Source organism: Opisthorchis viverrini (assembly GCF_000715545.1).
Source record: "Opisthorchis viverrini unplaced genomic scaffold opera_v5_108, whole genome shotgun sequence".
Classification (NCBI taxonomy): domain Eukaryota; kingdom Metazoa; phylum Platyhelminthes; class Trematoda; order Opisthorchiida; family Opisthorchiidae; genus Opisthorchis; species Opisthorchis viverrini.
Window position 1 is genome coordinate 45,912 of NW_008751766.1, and position 22,188 is coordinate 68,099.

Below are 22,188 nucleotides of genomic sequence, written 5' to 3' on the forward strand. Positions count from 1 at the left end.
ACTGGGTTCCTAAAATGATTCTACGCAGGTGTTGTTTGAGAAAAACTGAATGTTACCTAACGGCCGAGGTAGACTGTACGATGATGTAAACTGGGTAGATCACACACCAAAATCACTGAAAGATTGATGTGACTGATTTGAACATGGATCGATTCAGTGAACAGTTAACCATCTTGGATATTTTCCCAAGTAACAACAGGTCATCTTCTCTCGATCACCGGTTACCACCTGAGGAAATAAGTCCTTCGAAGTCTCGACTCCGCATTTTTCATTCTTGTGCCTTCCACTTTTATCTGTTTTAATGCTGGATCTTCGCGCATGCCAGAACTTGAACCACCCATGTGTGGTTTTTGTGGATGTGTGCGCGCGTGCACACGCTCTCCACGATCTCAGTCCCTTTTGCTTGTCCTGTCCAATCCTGTGGTATCGCAGTGACCGCTCACTAAGAGGTCAGCCAGCCCGACTGATCAGCCAAGTTTTCAAACCACAGTTTCACCTCAGTGGACAACTTTCTGTCCCCGAATTACGGGCGCCCTGACCGCCACAGTGATGCTGGCGCGTAACCTGTAGCCACAGTTCGTTGTGGTCTGTTTTTATCGTCATGAACAGGCTCTTATTAAGTGGATTTGGTCTGTGCATTTCTCAGTAGCGCGGTAGAGTCGGTCACCCACATATTTTCCTTGATATTTGGAACCAATTGCCTGTAGCTCAGCGTTCTGTCCACTGAACGTCAGAAAAAATGCAAAAACGCAATTACTGGTTTGGGCTCCAATGCATCTTTATGTGATTATGAACGGTCCACGTTTTTACGGGACATAATATGCAAGTTGGTGTTCACGGGCAACTCAACTGAATTCCAGCTGACTCTCATCTTATTTGTGGTATTCTTCAGTTAACTCCCACCGTTACCATATATTCGTTTGCATGTAAACAGATGCGTTTGGGAGTTCACGTACGACTTGGTGTGCGAGCAGATCAGTTTGACGGAAGAAGGGTAAAACCAGCTGTGAGCTGCCGAAGAGTGTTCCGTCAGTATGAAAGAAACCTATCCATGATGATACGACCCTTGTTCAATGGGTTCCCACAGAAGGTTATACACGGTTTTAGGGCCTAGTGATAGTCCACTTTCCATTGGTTTTTCAACAATTCTGAGCTAAGTTAACATATTCGGTGCATTCATAGTTTGGCCCCGTTTATCAGAAATGTTAACGATAACGGAGACAAAAGTTGCCCGTTAGTACATGTGGAAAAATATGGTGTAACTCTCTTCGTGAAATTCGATGCAAACATATGAAAAAGTCGAAGCCGAATTCTCTTCCAGTTCTCGTATCTATTCACAAGTGCTGTTTCATGTGAAGAGACCTACTTCGAAAGTAGTCTAAACTCAACCCCCCCTCGACATCCTGTACACAGAGTGGTGCATTCCGCAAGCATCTCGGATACACTGCAGTCGACTGAACGGAATGAAATCTTTCAAGGCCAAAGGCACGCCACCTTGTATGTCTGTGGTAGGATTACGATTCGAAGTGTTTCGCCCTTTATTAAAGCTTGTGCCTGAGTGTTTGGCGGTTAGGTGCGCCTAAGTGACTAATTTTTTTTGTATGGGGACAGATAGGTCTGACTACCGGCAAGCGGTAGATGAGGGTCACTCCGGATCTACCACTGAGGCAGTTTTTGTTGGGTTAAGTCCGGTTGATTTTTTTTTGTTCATTCCGTATACTTTTAGTTCAATTAAAATCGGAGTCAAACTTTGCATCATTAAATTAATCAAACTTATTTGAAAAGTCAGGAGATTTCAAGCGGACTGAAACATGTTGTGTAGTGCTTTGAACGTAGAAATCTTCGGAACATGAGCGCATAGTCTTGATAAATTAGTGAGAGGTTATTGGGGTTCTTCAGTTTTTGCCTAGTTTCCTGTGCTATTTGCATTAGCCTTATTTTTCGTTTAAATTGTTAACGTCCCATTTGGTTTATGATAAAAATTGCTGCAACGTCTGAGCTTGGTCGTCTCTAAGGCTAGAGTTTCTCGAAGGTGTTACTATGCGGTCCACTCACTAGTAGGGCCTCGATTTTCTGGTTCAAATGGTTGACAAAAGCTGAAATAACCGTGGGGAAAAGTTAGTGCCCATGCAGGCCACAATTTGACCTAAACGATTGATTTTTTGCTGGCCTTTCTACAACTTTTAAGGGAGACAACGTAGGATGAATCTGAAGGTACCTCGATAAAAATCTAAAGATGACTCGCTGTTGAGATAAAGTGTTCCAAGTGATATTCAAACTGGCATAGTCTGATGAATACTCCAAATAGCCGATGAGCCATCTAACTTGGCATGAGAAAGGTATACCGCTAAAGGCTACGTTAAACGTACTCTGCCTTGGAGAATTTAGTACTGATTTTCTCTTCCAGAAGATTCGGTGCATGGAGGATCTACTCATAAGGTTGCTGAAAACTCTCGGACAACCCAAGATCAGTTTCGTTCGTATACTGTATCATCAGGCAGGCAGGGTCCCCGAGTTTTCGCCAACTTTATGCTCTACTTGAGCCCAGCTTGTACAAAAGTCACCGAATACACTCATTTTCATAACAAGTTGGTTTTCACGGGAGACGCGACTGAATCACAGCTGAATCTCCTTTCTAATATTCTTCAACTAAATGCGCTAGACAGAGACCGTCTTATGCTTCAGTTGGTACGATATTCGAAATATCGAAATATACGAACTATATTGGAAAAGTACTGATATCATTTTATGCTTCGAGGATGTGTGGACGTGAATTCTTTCTCCAAGTTTGGCCCCGGTGACCAGGTTAGCAGAGCTGTTTGCTACTAGTCTGTATTAGCCGCCATGTGGTGTCATGAGCCGTAGTTTCCTGGATCCTGAATTCTGTTATCGTCCACGAAGGTACTCGTCTTCAATAGATTGGTTTACCGTGGAAATCAGGGGCCTACATGCCAGCCTTGTGGCCTTGTCCCAGAAAAGTTCAAATTTTCAAACCTTTGGGGATCGGACATGTATGCTTGGCACTAAGTGTATTTCATTCCGGTTTTGTGCAGATTTCAGCATAGCATAGTACTTGTGCAAGACAATGGGTACTATTCTTGTTTCATCAGAGCCAGAAGGGCCGAGAAAGTTTTGTGCTTTAACTTAAAATTGACTTAGTTAACCGATCGATACCGCCAAGTGATTGGTGGGACGGATTATTGAGCAGCTGTTGATAAAAAGCAGACCTGTGGTACCTGTAAATCTGAGGAGACTTTGGAAATTGAAGAAAAAACTCCATCAGTAGAATTTGACGAATCTTACCGGCAGCAAATCTCTGCAAATCCTTCCTCGACCCTTAAGTTCAACTCGATGCTTCACTACGACACATGGATAGCATGATGGGTCCACTCCCTGCACCGCATGATATACTGTCGTCAGATGTCTTCAGGTGCTGTTCTCATGACCCGTAAAGTGGTTGAATTCTGATACAGTGTGACAAAGACTTTGGTTATCGATCGTTGGAGATTTTCGACGTTTCTTTTGTAAAGGCGAGTTGGTTGCAAAATCATATCTTCTGTTGTAATTCGTTTGATAAGGTTGATTCATCACTCAAATGTTTATACCGCAGTTCCCACAACAGTGATTGGGATTCCCACTGGCTGGTAGACCTGTGTGGTAATTACTAATCCAAAATGAGGACAATCACCAACATGAATAGAGGAGGTTGTTATCATGAAGCAGGCTTAAAGGCTGTTTAGTGTTTAGAGCCGAAATTGTTTAACCCGTGGACAAAATTCGGTGGGATGTCCATAAAAGAACCTAGCCCTGGAAAACTCTAACCGGTTTGTGACGCTGATGCTTTATGATTCCCGGGTACCGGAATTGATATAGAATCGAGCCGAATAAAGCGTCCCCACAAGGCACATTAGTGAGATTGGCCGAACATGTTTGCTCTGCAGGGATGGTCCTGCCGAGGGTACATTAGAACGCCCGTTAATCTAGTGTTTACACTTATTGCTCTAGAACTGGGGTAGAAAAAAATGCCCCTTGCTAAGCATGGATGATTTGGTGCTAACATTTTGTGAAACTCGCCTTCACATCACTGTCGTTTGAACAGCCCTCCCTCCGTACCGCCGAAATTTCTCAGGCGAGTTCACACCAAAAGGGAGAGGAATCAGTAGTGCTATCCTTGGCCTTGTCGGGATTTCTAACTCCATATTTCTGCTGTACGAATAGAATGTGTTGCCGCTGCTCCACCAACGCACCCTGGATGCACCTGACTTACCAAGTCTGAAGAGGCGAACATGTTCACGCTTGAGTGATGTGATTTAGGAAATTGATTCTCAGGAAGGTGGGTGCTTGAACAAAAAGCTCAACGGGTTCACTAAAAAGTAGGCGAAATGGAAGACTAATCCCTCCGCAATAGATGAGATGTAGAGTAGTCTAAGTCCACCAAATATTGTACCCCGAAGACCATTTGCTTACTTTTACCAACCTAGATCAACCGCGCTCTACTGCCTAATCTATTTGCGATATCATGACTGATTTCCGGTCTTGTAAGTGCGGTGATTTAACAGTTGGGGTTTTGAAACTGAGGTTTATTTCACAGCTTGCCACTATTGAGGATATTTCTTTTGATCATACCTTTGTGTATTTTGTTATAGCTAGGAACCTTCCAACCGCCAACACTGAAAGTATGATTAGTCTGGGAGAAGCTTCTCCAACCCGAAATTCGGAGCTGCTGGACAATCCTGGACCTTCCGCTGACAGCTACCCCCAACTCGATCATCATCTTTACGATACCGCTCATTCCGCATTAATCGAACGTGACAATTACCTGAACCGTTTTTCACACACAAATCCAACGAGATTCTCTTTAGATTTTGGTATTGTTCAACGTGGTCTATCGGACAGCCACATACCTCAAGCTGCACCACGCTTCACGAATCCAAGGACGAATCTAAATTTAAACAGCGATCAACCGCTAATGGTGAATAACCCTAACTCCAGGAGTTCCTTACCCAGCCAGTCAGGTACACACAACAACCCTCCAGCACCACTGAGTGCCTCACGTGATAATAATCAAAGAGTATTAGGTACAAACAGATCAAGTGTGCGTCCCACTGGCATGACGATCCCAACTCGAGCCAGTACATCTTCACAGACTAGAATGCCATTGAATTTAAGGTTGCGTCGTGTCCTGGCTGAAAATCGCGGATATAACGCAACAAACAATGTCAATTCGATAGATCCCCCTGGATTTGGTGCACGACCGCCGGTAACGCTGAATTTGGCACCCGATTCCCATAGATCCTCTACCACATATCGGAGTGCTCCCCCCATTCACTCGAGACCACTGAACAACGAAGCCACAACGAACCAGGCGTCGAACGCCTCTGTTAACAACCAATCAGGACGCAGTATGGACCGCAGAATTCGTGTGGTTAGGCAACCCAATGTGGTTGTTCAGAGAGTATTCAATATGCCATCTGAAGTCCAAAGCAGCACGAGTGGTGCGAGCAGTGTAGAGGACATTCAGGTACCAACTGTGGTAACACCTGATATTCGAAGTATACTCAACAACTCTGAGAGTCAGGAACAACAGAATCCTTCTGAGAGCTCAGATCGGAGCAGGACGCCTGAATATTCGGATTCATCCCTGGTCGAAGCAGTTGATGTTCCACACGACGGTGATTGGAGGGTGAGTCATGATATAATGGAAGACTAAAATTTGTCGGAGTTAACTCTTACTGCTAACGTGAAGTTATACCTTATCGATTAGCGTCGCTGATCATGAGTAAATCGGCTAATCATGACACTCAAGTGTCTTTTCACATGTTTTTCCGAGGGACGTAAGCAAATCTCTTGACATCGACGTTTAAACGAAGATTCGAAATTGTTCTCAAAAAATCACTATTAAATTTGTGTTTAATCAAGTAGTAGCCCTTGCGTAGATTTTAGGAAGTGTTTTCTTAGTTTCTTAGTAAACTAAAGGTAACTCTGAACTTTCGGCTGTTTTACACTTTGGCTATCTGTGTAAGACAGTTCGTTAGAACCACAGACGTGTGCAACGTTGCTGGCTCCCTTTACAGTTCAGGAAAGCGTATGTGTCACTACCGCACAAGCAAAAATCTGGGCATCCACCCTGGGGGCGGACTTGTGTGGAGAGAAATGTGAGCCCCACCTCACTAGCTGAGTTGATCCAGCAATGAAAGACCAGAGAGTGGAAGGTGAGGAACGCCTGAACCGAACCTACATAAATTCACCGAAATATCCCATGGACCTACTTAAAGTTCATATTTAAGTTCAGCGGGAAATCGGTATTTGACCAAGTAATTCGGCTGAGAAATATGGCAATGTCCCGAAGCTCACTTCAATTTACACATACAGACTGGAAAGGGCTTCACCACCGAGTATCGCCCAATCGAAATGTGTTACACTGGTGTGATTGAGGTCTACAACAGGGACGCGTGACTTTGGATCTGAGCTGATAGAATTTTGCACGCTCATGAGAACGTGAACGTTAATAGTTCAGGACTAGAATTTTAGTCGACCTCCTGGTAAAATTAACTAGACAAGCATAGTGATCAAATCGGACCGATTTTTGTTGAGCATGAATGAATCGTTATGTATAATACACAGTTGATTCCTCAAAAGTGCCAGTAAATTTTTATAAGTGTGTTCATTCACGAAAAGTCAAATTGGCTTTGTCGAACGTCGACGAAGCCAGCTGTCCAGGTCACAGCAGTCAGTCACAGATTTACTGCATGTTATTACCGAAAACATGTTCTCATCGCCAGAAAATGATTAGTTTCAGCTGGCTGCAGTATTCTTAGACTTCAAATTCCACTCGTTTGGACAGTTAGTCATCTTGTCCCCGGGAAATCATACTGGTGAGTGCACGCCAAATGGGGAACCCCTGAACTCGAGTTTCACGCTTGCTATAGCCCATCAGTGGTGCATACTCTTGTCCGTGTCCGGGTTCGAAATCAGGTCATCTTAGATGCAAGGTGAGTGTGTCACCGCTAATCTAACCAGCACAAGCTGGACGCATCTGAACGTCTGAACAGGCGAACGTGTTCACGCCCGACTGATGTGATTGTTCCCCCTCCTCAAACGTGATAATTCAGGTGTGTGCTGATAAACTAGTGGTAACACACTTACCTCTTACATCAGGATTCAAACGTCGAAGTTCAAATCCCGAGGGCATGCTCTGCTGTAAGGGCGAAACTCGAGTTCACCGATGCCCCTCCCTTTGGCTTGGATCCACTAGATAAATAGTGCCATGACGGAAGCAAAACCATTTAAACGGGAGTGGTGAGTATAAAATATTCACATATCCCATAGTCACCCCCGTAACCGGACAGCCTAACACCAACATTAAGTATTTTCTATCCAAAAGAAGTTGGTTCCTTTTACGCTCTCTCGTCTAAAAGCGACAAGATACACACGGACCTACATCAGTTCATTTTAGAGGACGGGTAAACAGTTCATTAGTTTTAATGGTCATGAAAAGTAGGGTTGGTTTCCCGATACTGAACTTTGAGCCACGTTTGATGTCCCCGAATATCAAAAGGAAGAACCGAGATCGATTGTTTAGAGGTATTGTTTACACAGAAGTAAGAAAAATATACAATAAGCCTCAAATGTTCACACTCGTGGCGTCAAAATGTGCGCAAGCCTCTCATCGACTGGCACAGTGCATTGTTAGGATCCTCGACCCAGAACGGAATGCGAACGGAATACTGGTTCGGTAATGTCGGTCGCAGTCGTGCGTTCCGCGGCCGGTCTCGTGATTCCAATCAGTCATGTAATCATACGGGCCTCATGAGAGGGCAAGTCAGGACAGGCCCAGCAGACGGGGTACGAAAACGGGTGGGTGAGCCTGTGACGCATGTTCACGCACACGCATGGGCGCGGCCTTTGTGACAAGGTGAATTTCGGGTACGCATGACTGGAACAAGTGGACAAAAAGTACACGCGTGGAACAGGTAAATAGAAAGGGGAATTGTCATAATCTCAAGTAAGATTTAATAGGCAACTAGTTTCCGGCATCCCTGTTATCTGTGTGCTTGAATTTAGCATGGGGCCTTACGAAATGCTCACTAGACAATGAACAGAAGGGCGTGAAACTGACGACATTTGGAGCTCGTTTTCATATCCACCAGAAAATACTCTGTTAGTCAGCCGAGGTAATTTGTACAGCCATTCCGGATGAATGTGCTTTCTGGGTCATTTAAAATTCCGGACTACGTATGGTGCTTTTATGGCGACAAGGTTGCCATGTACAGTTTAAAGTATGTCATACATACCAGTGTGTTCCTTTGAAAGTGGTGTCACTTCAGAACAACCGATTATGTCGTGATTTGTTTTTACTTTGGGTCATAGAGTTGACGCTTAAATCGGGGCAACCACTTATGTCGCCACTCGAGGCTCATCACTTCTACGTAATAGAGATTTATAATGGAACACTAAAGAATGGTTTCCAAGAGATCAGGTATGTTACAGTACAATTTCTTTTTTCATGTAGACTGGCTGTTCAGGACCTCAATCTCTTTGGCACCGACTACTTCAAAGTGAGCGTTTCGCAGACGTTTGGTTCGTAGTTGGTGGTACGAGTGATTTGGATACTAACTCCATGTTTCCAAGTTTTGCACCCTTGGACTCAGGCGCACCGGGTGGCCCAACAGGTATGCAGTTGTATGCAAGACCCTCAAGAGGGACAGAGTTGATACCCCAATTACAACACGAGCAGTCTAGTTCACCCCCTGAGAGGTCAAATGGTATGGGTATCAGTGACCCTGAACATACAGTGTCGAACCTGATTTGCAGTTACAACTCACTTGAGGATGGTCAGGAAAATCATGAAGAGCTGGATCTTAATTCCGACTTAGACGATATCACCAATGAGGCACAACAATCGCGGAGTGTCACTGGACGGGCTCTTATCGCATCCCACGACCAACCTCTCTCAACGTCATGTCCTGAGAATAAATCACTCAGAGGTCTCTCAGAAACTGACAGTGAATTTATTCACCAAGTTCGTGTCCAGTCGTGTAACTCTGTGGGTGAATCTTCTAACCATGAGGAATCGGCTCTAGATAACACCACCACCACGAAATCTGGTTCAGTGGAATCACCAAGTGATCGGTCACACCGGGTTTCCGCCATGCAACATACACCGTGCAAACGTTTCGCAGCCCATCGTCTCATTCTCGCCACCGCATCACCTGTATTTGAGGCCATGTTTTATGGTCCGGTAGCGGAAATGCATTCACGCACTTCTGAACAGCACACGGAGTATCGCGTTCCGGATATACACCCAAAGGTGAGTTCATTGACCTTTGCTATGACAGACCTTGTAATCGTATCTATTACCTCTGTCACAAAATTGTTCCGTCCAAATAAACCAACCAAATGTATCCTGATTAGCCCGAGGGAATAGGAGAAACATCATAAACAAGAGATTCAGCTGGGTTCCAGGTGAGTCTCCCGTAAAAACCAAATCGGAATGAGTGTATTTCGCTAAAGTCGCAGCACATTCTAACGTTGTTCAATGATGGTAGGATTTGAGCAGCCTGTTAGCCTGGTTATTTATCCCTTGAAGAGACACTCCAAGAGAAACATCTCTGCTTAAATATCCCCATGGTTTGAAAAAGAACACAGTGACGAACATCAATGTTTTCGGGATCTCGTCATCAGGTCAGTACATATATAATTGTTAAAATAGGAGCGCAAAATGAAATGTGCTGTGAAGATTAGTTATTGAGATGCAAGACGTGGAGACACGAACAATTGGTTGTCTATGTCCCTCCCCCATGTCGCATCTAGTCGGATGCTTCGAGACAGTCAAGGGGGCTGTTGAGTGACTTGGTCGGTTGATTCGTGTCACATGACCAAGGCAGACTCACCGTTCGTACGAAACGTTTTTGACAGCACAGTACCGTTTTCGCAGGCATCTAGCGACTACCTCGGCTGTAGTCAAGCCACGCCGTTGAATAGATACTGGCAGTCTATTAGGCACACGGTAAATGATTTAAAATGATTCATTTGGCATGACCACGTGCCGGGTGTCAATTAGGTGGGATACAATTGAGCTCCTGGCTGAACTGTTGAAGTTAGCGATATTCCTGTAAGAGAGGGGCTCGCGTATTCTCTTAGAAAGTTGCCATGTCGTGCGCCCAACGTACCCCGCTGAACAACAGCAGGAGAAAGAATACACAACCATTGAGTGAGGACTGGCATGTTGTCTTTGAGGTTTAAGTTGAGCAGAGGGTTTGTTGTAAACCAAGACCGCAGGGTTCCGGCCGAAAACGTGCGTAGTAGGGATTGAAACAAGCGGCGATTGACTATGTCCACCAGCAGATCCTCTTAATACGGCGAACTCAAGTATACTAGCTTCGTTCCAACGGTCGTGAAGGGCGGTTGGATAGGGCGGTCTGACATATTCTTGGTTATTAATCTCTCCGGGTAACCATTGGCTCGGAGCACGTTAGCAATGTGCTGCAGTTCGGGGTCCAGTGTAGCAGCGGAGCAAATACGTTTTGCTCGTCTCGTTAAAGTTTGAATCAGGGTTCGCTTTCGCCTCAGTGGCACAAAACTCAGGAAGTTTGCGTGCTGTTCTGTTCACGTGGGCTTTCTCTAGGCAGACCTCTGAATTGAACTCGTGGAAAGTCTGACAAACTTAACGTCCAAGAAGTGGAAAGCGTTGTCACTTTTATTTTCAAAAGTGAATTTAATAGAGGGATATGCTTGGTTGAAGTTGGTCAGGAGAGCATCCATTTCGGAACGGTTTGATACTACCATAGAAATATCATCTACGTACCTTCGCTAAAAGTGCGTAAGTCCAGTCTCCGCATTCAATCGACCAAGCTCCAGTTTGCCCATAAAAACGTATCTCAACAAGGGACCGAGAGGAGAACTAATGGCGACTACATCGACTTGTCGGTAAAGTGTGGTGTTAAATTGAAACATCCATACTAGAAAACACCTCTATTGACGAGACAGTTTTGGAGGTGTGGAATCTTTGTCACAAAAACTACTACATCACTACTACGCAATGATGATATCACCTCGGTTGGTGACGAAACGTGTGCAACCAGTTTGCCCAACTCAGTGAACAGAACCTGAGCTACCAACTCCCTATCGACAACAAGCTAGCTGTAGTTGCTTAATTTTGGAAATGTTTGGTAATAATGGTGAACAAACGGGACGGACAGCCAGATATACGACAGCGTTTTAATTGTTGACTGTGTTTTCTCATCCGTTTATGGTAAGCTTGTTCTCCCACGCTGTTCCAAGCGAAGCTCACAATATCCGTCTTTCGTTTTTTAACCAGAGGTCGGTAAATGACGGTCCAGAAGATATCGAACAGATGCTTATTACAAAACTATTACAAACCATTTGAACAAACGGAGGATTGGCGAGAACACATGGATCCACCAAATTTTAACCTAAATAATTTCCCGACAAATGTGGTACCTAAAAACCCAAGGAGCAAATGACCGACGCACAATTACACGCAATCAAACAAATTCAACAAAAATATGGTTACTATATGCTGGAAGTGACTACTTCTGTTGTGGACATTCCACAAACCCTGTTAGAAATAAAAACTGTTGAACTTTGGAAACACGAATAACGTCTATCATACATTTTCGCATGCTTATATGCTCCAACCTAGATTTTGACGCCTTCATATTGTCACATTACTGTCCAAACTTGTGAAAATACAGGCTTGAATTATTCATGGTATTAGTAATCGTAAAATGCATTAACGAAACGTAAATCAAAGAAATCCAGTTGTAGACATAGAACTACGAGCCTAGAGAATGAGATTATTCCGTCCATCGCTTTGTACATCAATCGTGGTAAGATAGTGGTTTTTATGGAATGATAGATAAATAAGCTTAGCTATTCTTATATCATCTGAATTACTTGCTGCGTTGATGGTTGTTTACCACTTACAGTTTGTATGTCTCGAAATGCGTCAAGTAGTCACGCCGAATAATGAATCTGATTTACATGAACAGACTTGAATTGCTTAAAATGGTTGAAGTAAATATAAACAGACTCAGGGGCTCTTGGGAACTTTTTGGTGCACTACACAAGCCCATCAGTGCAGAACCATCCCGTTGCTGAGTTTTTGGATGAAGACAAGCCACCGTAAACTATACTATGTAAAAAGGTGTTGTACTTTAGCTTATCAAGGTCTCCATTATTCGGCGAATATTCTCGAATCTCTGCCAGATAAAGAAAAAGTTATCTGCAAATTGCCTTCTGAAATCTCGCTCCAGCTTGACAGGAGGTCCAAGCAAAAGTCCAAGTACTTTGAGCCCTCTTTCAGATTATTTACACCATTTTTCACCTTTTAACCTGCAGGCGCTTATGGTTGCAGTTGATCACAATGTTTGCTCTTGACCCAATAACTTCCGGTGTGATCTCAGAAGCCTGATCGACCGTATAGTTCTTTCGCTTCCACTACACAACTACCAGGGCGTCTCAGAGTACAAAACTGCACAGAAAGAGGTCCTTTTGGCTCACATTCGCCCAAGTACAAATTTTCTGAGAATCGAACTTAAAATTACCGAACTTGTACCTACAATATGCTAGAGGTTTAACTCACAAGAACGTGAGTACCTTCACAAAGTATGACCATGTTAGCGGCACAAAGTACAACCTATTTTTGCATGTTCAATACAAACAATAGTTTTCAAATAGTAACATTTCCCTTATCACAAGAATTGACTGTTTACTCACCACTATTCTGAGACTAGGTAGCGTTACCTCTCCCATACCTGTCACCAAATTTCAGCACATCACGCACTGTTCTTCCCCCCTCAACTATATTTGCTCACCAACAGGCCTTCGAGACCATGCTTCATTACGTGTACACTGACGAAATACAGTTGAACGATGACCCAGATATTGTTTTCTACGTACTGTACGCTGCGAAGAAGTACATGCTTGCACCACTTGGGCAACGTTGCGTTGAGCATCTCAAGGTAGGTTTCTTTGGTTTCTGTGTTCTGTTTCAACTGCTGATAACGTCCCTGTTTTTAACTTCGATTTCCATCGCCTCACTTTCCAGGGACTCATTACTGCATCTAACGTATGTTTGATGCTTGATAGGAGCCTCTTCTTTGACGAAGAAGATCTAACCCGCCGTTGTTGGCACGTGATCGATGTACTGGTATGTGAATTGAAGTGTGCTCTTTTGTGTTGCATACAACATTAAAGTTTTGTGGCTAGCAATCAGTCATTTTGGTGCAATTTTTAATGCACGGTGTCATGTGATCACGACGAAATGTGTCCAGTGAAGTGGAGCACCAATCCATCAACACGCTTACTGAGGTTCGCAGTAGGCCCAAAATCCAAGAGACGGACCGAGTTTTCATAGATTTTGGCTCTTTGGGGCATTATTACCACATCATTCAGAGCAGTAATATCAAGCAAAAATAAAAATTGATGAGTAAAAAGTAGAGACACGTGTGTGAAGCTCAACCTAGTTGAGAAATCGTTTGCATATATTAGTCAGCTAACTGCAATTCGTTCCGGTAAATTTGAGTTTGCCATAGAATTGGTATTTGTAGTTTGAAACATATAGTTTCGGTTAGTGCGGTTCACTGATGCCTTTAAAAATTCGCGAACATAAAGCGTCAGTTGTTCTATGGGGTAAGTTTTAGCTGGCAAATTCTTTTAAGGACACTATTTCTGTCACTGAACGCATAAATTACAAATTAACTGAAGTACTCTCTCAAATAAATCTCAACTAATCCTTTCATCGTTCTTCATTCGAACAGGCCCCTCATGTACTGAGCTCACCTGGACTCTTGGAAATGGATGCTACTAACTTTATATCATTGCTTCAGCGGGACACACTGAATTGTAAAGAATCAGAGGTATTTGCTGCGGTAAGACGCTGGGCTGGGGCTGAATGTGTTCGGCTAGGCCTTCGTGATGTTCTAGTGAATCGAGCTCAGGTTGCTGCAAGGTTCCTCCCCCTGGTTCGCTTTCCAACAATGACGCTTAATGATTTCGCAACGAATGTGGCTTACTCTGGTTTTCTTTCACTTGAAATGGTAAGTGTGCGAATACTGTGGTGCTGCATGTGAAATCTCTGAATGCCCTGCACGACCCCCTCCACTGCCTTCAGAATGCATTCTTTTCAGTGAAGTTCGTCGTGTCTCCATGTGATCCATAGCGTTCCTGACCTGCTGANTGAATCGAGCTCAGGTTGCTGCAAGGTTCCTCCCCCTGGTTCGCTTTCCAACAATGACGCTTAATGATTTCGCAACGAATGTGGCTTACTCTGGTTTTCTTTCACTTGAAATGGTAAGTGTGCGAATACTGTGGTGCTGCATGTGAAATCTCTGAATGCCCTGCACGACCCTCTCCACTGCCTTCAGAATGCATTCTTTTCAGTGAAGTTCGTCGTGTCTCCGTGTGATCCATAGCGTTCCTGACCTGCTGAACGATGAATGGTGGAGCAGCGTTAAATGCGCTTGCGGCAGGTGACCAATGTGTTATTGCTTGATGGAACTGGGTGACACTCGGGTTTTTGTGACGAGACGTGCGACTTGTGCGTACTAAGGATTAATAGTGTGTGCAGTATTCTGTTGGATCTATCTGACGCAACACCATGGCTAGTTTCATGTATATCGGTATTTGCCGCGTGTCTATTCCAGTTCATTGGGAGCGGTGTTATCAAATAATATCTTTTCTTTGAACGGACAATGTGCTACGTATATATTGAAAATAGTATGACACTTTCTATATAGTGGTAATTGGTTAGAGTGTCAGCGATATTCGTAGCAAATATTAGGGATTCAGTTTTTATGAAAACGAAGGACTGTTGGTAAATATGTTATCTGTAGCATGTTAAGCATGCTGGAATAGAACGGTTCAACTTCTTGTCAGTGCGCTGCTTCAAGCCACGTTGGCGTAGTTGAGCAAGTCATCCAAATCATCCACTCCACTCAGAACATCAAGACACTTTCGTGTACATTCCGAATCACACCCACTCCCAGCAAATCTGGAGACGTGTAATCTTTAAGTCATTTTGCGTTCTCTTACAAACCAGGAGCTCGGTAAATCCAGCAAGTACTCACACCTTTTCTTACTCTCTCAAACTACAAATCCGATAAAAGCCCATTATTTTCGGCCTGATAGACAAAAATCATTTTGTTTGTTCAACCTTCAAACGTTTCTTGTAAAAAGTTGTCCTCGTCTTCGGCTACAGATCTCTGGAATTGGTTGTAATAAACCGATACTCAGACTGTTCAAAATAGGTGCGTCTGTGTCGTAACTATATCACTGTTTTGATAAATACGGTCAGACTGAGAAGCGAGTCGTGTGGAGAGTTGTGCAATAGTACCGAACTCAAAAGACATGAGAAGGAAACAGCTGAATCGATTTAGGTTACTAGTAAGAATGCAAAACGACCTTTTTGGGTAACATACCTTTGCGAGGGAGGAAATATATGCAAATGATAATAAATTAGAGGACACTATCGGCGGGAGTTTACTGCTTCACTAGGAAAATGGGTTGAGAGCCGTTCAACAGGCGAGATCCGCATTCTAGAACTAGATGGCTAACTGGAATCATGTACACATTTTCATATAGACTTAATGTTGTCTGAAGATTAAACTGTATATCACCCGAACCACAATTTAAAAAAAGTAGCCAGTTTACCGCCTACTTAAGTAGGAAACTAGATTGTGGAAGCTCGAGAATTAAATTTGCCTAGCAAGCCCATAAAAGAGCAAAACCTGTAGTGAGTTGTCGATACGTTTTCATCCACTCCACAGGTAGTGTTATGCCAACAAATTTACTTCAATTGCTTGCATGTCGTCTAAACCGAAAAATGAAATGACTCTTGTGCAACACTGCCAACTGACACCTCATAAAAATGTATTCAGTTGGGTTTCCCGTTTACACCAGATTAAGTTGCAGATCAATAAACAGTTGCTATTTTCGAGGAAAAAGTGAACTGATATTTCATGTCATCAGCTTTATTGAGGAAGCCCTGCAGTCAACAAGCCGAAAAATTTAGTTACCAGCGTCACGGTATACCAGATTTCCTTTACCACGAAGCAGTCAGTGCGTACTACTGTCCACTGATGGAGTCCTCTCACATGACCCGAGGAGAACTCTCAGTAAGGCATCTCTGGTGACCCAACTAAAAATTAATCCTAAACCCAAGCCTCCCCCATTATGAAGAGGACTAACCCGAATAATCGCGCTGTGTCAAGAAGAGTATGGTGCCTTTACGAATAAATTACTTCACTATCTTTACTGGTAATTTACCTGCTTTCTAGAGCACAAACGTTCGGGAACCATGCACACACTACAATCTAGATATAGCTAGTTGCCCCCAGGGCAGTTAGGTTATTATGCATAATACTTCGCGTAGTTGATCAAGCCAGTATCTCCTGCAGGTCCGAGATCTGTTCGTCCACATCACTACTAACGACTGCAGTGGACCTCCAAGAGACGGACAAACAGAAGCTAGCCAAACGGCCACCGATAAACGAGGTGACGAAGACATTGATCGGGCTAATGAGGAATGTGGTCAATCCATGGATACACAACTGGTCATTCCTTGCTCAACCACGCAGTCAGAAACGGCTCACCAGCTCGTCAGTTCAGCGAAAAACGGATCGCCACTGTTCTCTTCCGAACCAAGATGCGGTCCGAAAGTATGGAGGTGTTCACGCTTCTCTCGAACTGGTAAACATGCAATTACTCCAAATGCCAATGGTAGCCATCAACATAGCATCAGTTTCCAGGTGGGTTATTCTGATATTTATTGGAGTTCATTCATCTGGAAACATTTTTACTTCAGCTGGATACTTCCCCACTTTAAATACAAGCCACTTCCCAATATATCTTGCGATATATCTTGCTCTTACCTACAACTCTAAAAAGGCACTTTTCAAGAAAAGGCACCGGTGTCGAAAAAGGGCAGTTTTTCAGTGAAACACACCCATCGAGAAACTATCCTGAAATAGAAATCTTCCTGGTCGATTTCATCTTCCAAGAGGAAATGGCACTTTAAATGGCTGCTGGTTACGTCGAATGATTGATGGTTTGAGCTCTTCTGATAAACTATCTTGTCACATCAGCCGGCTCGTTTTGAATGTCTCCATCCTACGTTGGCAACCGACTTGGACTCAGACAAGCACACGGCTCCTCCTACATACTGTCCGTTGAAGCCTGGAGTATAAGTAATGCGTTGGTTGCAGAACGTGAGATATTTAAGAGCTCAATAATTCTGGTGCCATCAGTGGGATGGTATAATTGATTTTTGCGTCAAAAGGATATCAGAAATAGCCATCTTTCATTGACCGCATTTGCTGCAACTTTGTTTTAGTTCGGCAGAGTAGTGCTTAATGTATACTTATTAAGTCAAGCCTACGTTCAGTAGAGTCGAAAACCAAGAATAATATTTAGGTACATCATACTATATGAAGATTGACCAGCTCAACAAACCGTCCTGCGTACGCCGAAATTCCTGGATTATTTGAACAACAGGAGAAGGGATATCGATAGAAATCCCACATGGCTTGAAAAAAAACATGGATACGGAGGAACGCAGATGGGAACCTTGAAATTTCATCCTCTTGTTTCCTTCATCACAAAGTAGCTTGTACTTTTGTTCTAGTTTGTGAAAGAGATCCGCGGTACTCATGTAAGGCACAATTTTTTCAATAAAATTGAAGATCTGGCAGTGGATTCAAAGTTCTATATCTCTGTGTTGCATATTGTGCACACTAAGCACAATTTATCACGAGATAGGGAGACTACCACTTGGTCCACTTGGCTACCACTTATAGCCCGGTAACCCTATAATTTATTGACAGTAATGTGGCTCCTACAACCAGTGTATAGCTGGAACCTCGATACCCACATAGGTCTATGCAACGGAATACCGGTTTCCTCTTGGAAGCATGATTAAACTGAACTCTCTGCAATCACTTTCTTCACTTGCTTAACAAAACCTTGGTGGCCTTCAGGTATTTCCAAGAGTTATTCTCAAGAAGTTTGAGCGCAACAAACAATCCAGCTATTAAATGAGATTACATGAGTGTTAAATTAAACTAAGGGGATCTGTGACATCACGAATGCTATTAGGGTCTCACTTTGCCAACTCCAGCCGCAAGCTGAACCTTACAAAGCATTTTGAACTTTTACGGTGTTTTAGGTATCCTGACTCATGTTATAGAAGTTCCTTATATAAGTGCCGATTGTAATCCGGTTTCTGATTTTCACTGCAATACTTTCTGTCCATTCGGCATGACCTTGCCTTCCAACTCACTTGAAGTGGCTCATAAGCTTTCGTGAGTATTTTAGAGTTTCTTGTTATTTCATATATACGCCGTTTCTCGTCACGTCTGTTATGTAAGTTGAAGGGTATGACGGGACACTGAGAATCCCTTAGGTAACTTCATGTACGTATTCATCAAAAATAATAAGTGATGTGACATTCTTTTTGTGTTAGTATCTACCTTCGACACCTTTAAAAGGTATTTCCATTGTGTTCAACCTTTCTTCCTTGTCAAATTCCTGATCAAATCAAATCATTTGAGATTTCAACCTGTCAGCGAAGCCAATATGTACTTGAAAAGAGAAGCACTGTACAACTGGTATATCCTCATTGGGTACTATCGGTAGTCTGCACCTCACGAAGCTCCGAACCCGCGGCCTCCCGACTAGTAGTTTGAAAACTTGACCGTTAGCCATGAGGAGTGCTGAATTACAGATACGCATGTGGATATCGTTATCCTGAAACCAATGCAAACGGTTTTACTTTCAGTCCGTCCTTAACTGTGAAAGTCTGAGTGGTATTCCACACGGTGAACTTGTGTGCCGCACAGTCTTCCCAGTTTGCTTGTGGCATGACCAATATGACCAATTTTACTCACAAACTGACTCGGAAAGGGCACATTAAACCGGTTAGGACTAAGAATATCCATTCTAGCATTTATATGAGTTGATTGTGATTAGGTGTGAGTGTTTCTTCTCTTGATTAGGTACACCAAAGATGCTCGCGATTTTCTGTCTCCTTCAAATGAGATCTTAATTAATGTTCTCAGAAGTTTCTATCGACTGGCACGTTTACACGACCTGCAAAAGTAATCGGTCTTTCCAAACCGCGGTCAACGTTGTTGTACGACAAACGAATTGCCGCTTTGGAAGCTACGTAGAACCCCACTAGGCTTGATCCACTGTCTTCAGTCGAAAGAACTAAGTCCATTTTTAGAACAGCTTGATGGTACTGTTCAGATAGAATAAGTGCATTGACTTAGCCAGATTATGCACCAGAATTGGGTATGCTTAGGAACTAACTGATTACAGGGAATGTTCCACTACCAGCTTTGTCTGTCATTAACACTTCGCTACCAATCAGCCCCTGGTTTGTACCTACCAATCCTATCTTTGGCGACCATTGTGGCTAACGTGAATAGGTAGTGTTCCTCTCACGGTATGGACGGCGAACAGTTCTTTTGAGCTCAAGGTTGAGGTTTGGAGCATTTTCGGCGTTTACGAGTCACGCTGACGGTACTGGAGCACCACGAGGCCTTGATGAACAGCTGAAATCGGGGCTCTCATAAATGTGTTTGTAAAAGTGTTTTCAGCATCCCTCTACTCATGAACAATAGGTTCGGGTGAAATTCAACTCAGTCTTTCGTCAACATCAAGTTAATTTGCCAACGAGTGTGTTTTGCAGCACACGTAAAATTTGATGTTAGATAATAAGGCTGGTGAGACTTTTAGGATTGGGTTTACTAAATGAGTCCCAAGAATAGTGAAAGAGATACTTGGCCGTCCAGAGCTTTCAGTAAGCACATAAGTAATATTGAAGACGTTTCTACTTTTACACAATTATTTAATTTGCGTTGGCCCATTGTTTTCCGGTGTCCACGAAGGGGACGCATATATCGATCATTGGCAAAAATGTATTTCACTTGAGGACGTGTGCACTCCGTGTGTAATGAATTAGGTTCTGTGTTTCCATCCCATGTGTGTGCGCTGTAACCGAAGAGACCAGGCATGTGGTGTCGAATTCCTTTCTTGTTCTAAGGTGTCGGTCTATCACATGACCACAGTTAATTGATGAAATACAATACACGGTTACGTCCATGCAGAAGACAACTCGCATGGAAAGACTCGCCAACAAAATCCACTACAGTTGGAACAGTCCCATAGCCTGTGTACTTCACACAGATATCCATCTACATGGCAGCCTTCTTTCGCTGTGGACCGCTTTAAAGCGTTTGTGTCACTACGCAACGAAGTTTTTGATCTCTTCTAAATATGGACGGCCCAGCAATTTGGCTGGGTCCACATGATTTTTAGACTTTTACGGAGATGAAGTATTGATTCGTCTCGACTATCAGGCTAAGGGAAGAGCATTTATTTAAAGACCCGTCGAAATTTATGTAAGATGCAAAGTGAAAATAGATGCTTCGCCCTCTAATTGGTTTGACTCACCACTTTAGAGTTACTTATATAACACAGGAGTTCCCATCTATAGCAACTAAACCTGCATGAAGCAACTCCTTTAGAGAGCAGACCACAGCACTTCGGTTAACTAGGTTCGCAGGAAGAGAGACCAAATGTTTTGTCTGTGTTGATCTATCCTGATGAAGGTACTGAATATACGGTATTAAGCAACAAAAGTCTACCGGAACAGTGCAACTTTTGCATTCGGAGCAAGGTTACGAATGCTGAGCCATCGAATGGTTCTGCGTGGTTCGCATAGTCCTCCTATAAGCCGTTGCTGTCTAGTCAGTCTCAAATGAAAAAAAAATAATTCGCTAGGGCTACAGGCCGACATATGCCATATATCATCAAGCCAGATTCTTGTGTAGCTAAGCATTTGGAGGGTTTTTAAGGTTCAGCTTTATCGAATCCTTTTTGTCCATCGACCGTGATTATCTTACCCCAGTTATTCTGGGTAACACCCTTCGTACGATTGCGCTCACACACTCGGATTTACGAATAACATCTGTTTAACTGGTGGGGTCACAAAAATTACGGACTCTTCGTCTTGATGTGCCAAAAATAAAGTAGATCTTGGGGATAGTTCATTTTACTTATGCGCATTTTCGCGGATGATCTATCAGTTAACACAAGATAACCGTTGGAATAAGCACAATTTTACCACCAAACCATGGTTTTATTGGCCTCTCTGGCTGTTGAATAGAAAAATACTAGTTTGTTGTGCGTGATCTCAATTCAGCATGCCATTTCGTTTACATTTGCAGGTCTCAGCACCCATATTTCTTTCTGGCATTGGAGTCTACGGGTCAACTCAGGTTGGTGAGCGTCTCAATGTAACTGTGGAACTCAAACACATTGTTCCTCGAGCTACCACAAACAACAGAGGGTGCTCCTCCGTTGGCACCCAGTTTCATGGATCTGTCGATTCAACGGCTGACACACAGACTAGGAGACACCAGGCACTACCTCGTTCCAGTAGTCTGTTGGAGGTAGCCCGATATGACTGGACAGGTCGGCCACACGTGATCAGCCGTCGGGTGAGCAGTCAGAATCCTGAACCGACCGTTCTGACGATGTCGGGTGAAGTCAACCGGAATCTAACGCGAATGGTTAAAAGGAAAAAGAAAACATCAGATGAGGATATTCAAGCCGTGGCAAACATCCAAATCGTATCAGATGGGTCTACTCGCGTGTATGATGTGACGTTTCCTTGTCCGGTGAAAGTAAGTTGGTTCCGCTATTTTCTAGCGACTTTCACGTTCCGAAGGATCCACGGCAGAAATCAACCATAATCCAAAACAAGTGTCAAAATTGTTAATTGATTTTCTGGATTTCCGGTTGATGTCTTATACGACCTAAGTTTTCGAAGATTTGCATATTTGGCTTTCAGAAAACCTGTGGTTACATGCTCATACGCACACACTTATCGATTGATCGTCGATTCGCTTCACTGTTGGTAAGAAAAAAAAGTTAAAAGCCTTTGTTTGGAATGATTCTCAGTCGATGCACAAAACGTACACCGCCGCTACCATAGCTATCAACGTAAAGAGCATTTGACACTGCAATGACACTGCAATTCGGTATACGTCGAGGTGAACAATTTCCTAAGTCTTCGAGAAATACGCTCATTTGCAAATCAATTTGGTTTTCACGGGAGACTCAATTGAATCTCTCGTTTATGATGTCCTCCAGCTGAAT

General features: G+C 43.4%; 1 protein-coding gene across 1 annotated transcript in view; it reads left to right on the forward strand.

The window, feature by feature from the left end:
• T265_05680 (hypothetical protein) overlaps positions 1–22,188 on the forward strand; it is a gene marked incomplete at both ends in the record, with an annotated part of 54,416 nt that overhangs the window by 26,719 nt on the left and 5,509 nt on the right. Inside the window, 7 exons of the mRNA XM_009170749.1 lie at positions 4,647–5,683; positions 8,513–9,310; positions 12,846–12,986; positions 13,073–13,174; positions 13,785–14,063; positions 16,422–16,772; positions 21,255–21,713. Coding sequence (XP_009169013.1) covers positions 4,647–5,683; positions 8,513–9,310; positions 12,846–12,986; positions 13,073–13,174; positions 13,785–14,063; positions 16,422–16,772; positions 21,255–21,713 — 3,167 coding nt within the window. The remainder of the gene's footprint in view (positions 1–4,646; positions 5,684–8,512; positions 9,311–12,845; positions 12,987–13,072; positions 13,175–13,784; positions 14,064–16,421; positions 16,773–21,254; positions 21,714–22,188) is intronic.